At 40.2% G+C, this 3,320-nt stretch overlaps 1 protein-coding gene across 1 annotated transcript in view; it reads left to right on the plus strand.

Annotated features, from left to right (window-relative positions):
- The first annotated feature begins 1,834 nt into the window (after positions 1–1,834).
- Positions 1,835–3,320, plus strand: part of msantd2 (Myb/SANT DNA binding domain containing 2) — a 9,942-nt gene continuing 8,456 nt past the window's right edge. The window contains exon 1 of the mRNA XM_032534292.1: positions 1,835–2,317. Coding sequence (XP_032390183.1) covers positions 1,886–2,317 — 432 coding nt within the window. The 5' untranslated portion in view covers positions 1,835–1,885. The remainder of the gene's footprint in view (positions 2,318–3,320) is intronic.

A 3,320-nucleotide genomic window follows, 5' to 3' on the forward strand; every position in this document is an offset into this window, starting at 1 on the left:
AAAATGGATTCCTACTGTTAAGCCACGTTCATTCCAACTCTGGGCTAGACACTACATATCCAATGGGTCACTCAGGTAATTTAGGACCATTCCGATGTAGGATTTTACGATTAAAGCCTTGAATGTCTAATTAATAGTATATTTGAAATCTTTTTCAGGCTGTTAAAGGCATATTTTACTCCTTTTCAGGCTACTCCTTTAATTTTAAAATCACACATCCCAATTGTCCAATATTACCTCAGTGACACACTTGATATGTTTGGTCTCACCCAAACTTGGAATGAAGCAGGCTTAACAGTAGGATTCACTTTTATACTCTCCTGAAAAAGACTAAAAATAGGGCTTTAACAGTCTGAAAAAGACTTTAAATCTAGCTATACTTGTACATTTAATCCTTTAATTTTAAAGTCCTATATCACAATTGTCCTATATTACCAAAGTGACACAACGGAAATGTGTCGTCTCACGCAGAGTTAAAATGAAGCTGGCTTAACTGGAGGATTCAGTTTTAGAGTAGCCAAAAACGCCTAAAAATATGGCGTCAACAGATATAACGGATATGTGCTGTCTCACATGGACTTGGAATGAAGCAGGCTTAACAGTAGGATTAATTTTTAGAGACTCATTGATAAGACTAAAAATATGGCTTTAACAGCCTGAAAAAGACTTTAAATATAGCTATACTTGCACATTTAAGCCTTTAATTTAAAAACCCTACATCAGAATTGTCCGATATAACTTGAGTAAAAAGCTGTACATATGTTGTCTCACCCAGAATTGGAATGAAGCTGGCTTAACAGGGGAATTTTTTAGAGTAGCCTGAAAAAGACTAAAAATAGGGCTTTAACAGCCACCAAAATATTTCAAATATAGCTTTACTTGGACATTTTAGCCTTTAATTTTAAAATCCTACATCAGAATGGTCCGATATTACCTGAGTGACACACTGGATATGTGTTGTCTCACGCAGAATTGGAATAAAGCTGACTTAACAGCAGGATTCCGTTTTAGAGTAGCCAGAAATATTGCTAAAATATGTGGTAAATATGGTAAAATATGGCTTCAAGTAACATTTTGAATTGATACTATAAATAAAATTGAATGAACTGAATTGAATTGAATCGACTTGAATTGAATTCTCTGAGGTGCCCTTTTGTCATAGTTAGGGCGCAAAAAAGACTGGGTTGAGAGACGTTTGAGAGCCAACGGCTGAATCCAATTTCTCCATCTTACCCTTACCCTTTACCCCCTTTCCCCTTACCCCTAGCCTCTAGCCCTTGGCCCTTGAACCAAGTGGTAAGGGCTAGGGGTGAAAACATACCCCTGTGAAATGGGACACCACTCAGATATTGATCACAAACTTCTTTTGTCTTTGTTAATTGCGTGGGTTTGACAACAGTGTCATATGAATTTATATGTTTATATATTTTATAGTTATTTTATGTTCACTTTGGAGGCAGATGTTAATATCTGTGTAGTCGGCCTACTAAGGTCTGTTTGCAATACTATGTGTATACACACATGGTGTGTATATCTGTTTTGAATGTCATTGATGTTCAGAAAAACATTTTGTTAACAAAAATCTGTCTTTATTGCCCACTAAATTAAACATAACAGGCAAAAACATTACACAAAATAACAGAACCATTATCAACTAACCATAACTTACATGTCACACACATAAAAAGGCACTCAAATGTGTAAAACTAAAAAGTCTTCCAGGATCCACCTTTGCGTCTCCCCCACAGACTGTTTCGTTATTGCTCTGAATATTAACGGTCTATGGTCTCCCCTAGGATCCGCGCCGTGTTTTTCTTCATGCCTTCCAGCGTAAAGCCCCGAACGTCACCCTCCCTCTCCCCCTCCCCTTAGCAACAGAGGCAACATGGCGGCGTCCAGTACCGCGGAGCATTCTCCAGAGATATCGACGCCGTTAAAGATACCCAAAACCGAGGTGCCATCCCCCGAGTCGGAAGATTTGAGTGACAGTAATCAATATCACTCCAATCCCTCGACACCTAACCGCTTCTCGCCTTTGAACGTGGGCTCAGGGACCGCAGGCCGGACGGCGGCCTCATCCTCCTCCAACAGCTTCACGGCTTGCCGAGGGATGTCGTGGACCCCTTCCGAGACAAACGCCCTCATTGCGGTCTGGGGCAACGAGAGGCTGACGGAGGCGAGGATGCAGCAGCTGGAGGTCGCAGGCACCGTCTTCTCCGGTAAGGCCCCCGGCCCTGCCATGTACGAGCGGGTGTCCAGAGCCCTGTCGGAGCTGGGATATGAGAGGACCCCGTCCCAGTGCAGGGAGAGGATGAAGGTAAATAATACGGTTATAATGAGGACACATTAGGTTACATGTCCGTCCTCCATCACCAAGAGCTCTGCAGCTGTTTTGAGACCGAGCTGGATCTGGGGCTTAATGTTCCACATGTAGGGCAAGGAGAGGAAATCAGTCACAGGTTGTTGACCTGGCATCCAGCTAGAACCTGGAATGGAAATTATCATCAGCCATCATCTAAATGCTGGGAAAATATGCAAATGGTTGCTAAATGTCACTCACTAGCCCCCCCCCAAAAAAGTGCATTTCCAACCCTGGCTAGAACACACTTACAGGCTACCATTGGTGTAGAATCAAGTAATCCCACGTGATAGTGGAGATATTTCTTATGTATGATCTTGTATGACATCTGAATCTCATCTATGAAGTCTCCTCATACCAATACCAAATACAGTGGCTTGAGAAGGTTCACACACCCATGCTTTTTGATTTAAGGAAGTTGATTAAAAATAGAAATAAAAGAAGATTTTAGGAAAATCCAAACTTTTAAGGACGCCAATTTTCTTTGTGAATGAATAACGTATTGGAAATAAATAAATGTTCTTTCTTAAAATATAGGGGGCATAAATATACACACTCCTATGTTAAATTCCCATTGAGGCAGGCACATTTTAATTCTTCTTTGTGTAGTTTAATATGTCCTTATGTAGCCTATATGATGGTTTATCATGAGTATGCTGTGTTGAATTTGTTCACCAAGGCAAATTCCTAACAGTGTTTGTTGTAATGGCAGTACCATTAATTCAATTCAGAGTCTTAGTATTAGTTAAAACATGTCTATTGGGAATTTTTCTCAAAGTCAGTTGTTTTCTGAGCCTCTCTCCTTTTTATTGATTGTTAATATTGATATTGTTAAACACATCATAGATCTTGATGCAGCTTCCACCTTGCATTTGTTTCCAATCAAGTGCAGAAAATCAGAGCAGAGCTGGGCGATATGGAGAAACTCAAACATCATGATATTTTTAACCAAATACACCTT

Source organism: Etheostoma spectabile, chromosome 13, assembly GCF_008692095.1.
Source record: "Etheostoma spectabile isolate EspeVRDwgs_2016 chromosome 13, UIUC_Espe_1.0, whole genome shotgun sequence".
NCBI lineage: Eukaryota > Metazoa > Chordata > Actinopteri > Perciformes > Percidae > Etheostoma > Etheostoma spectabile.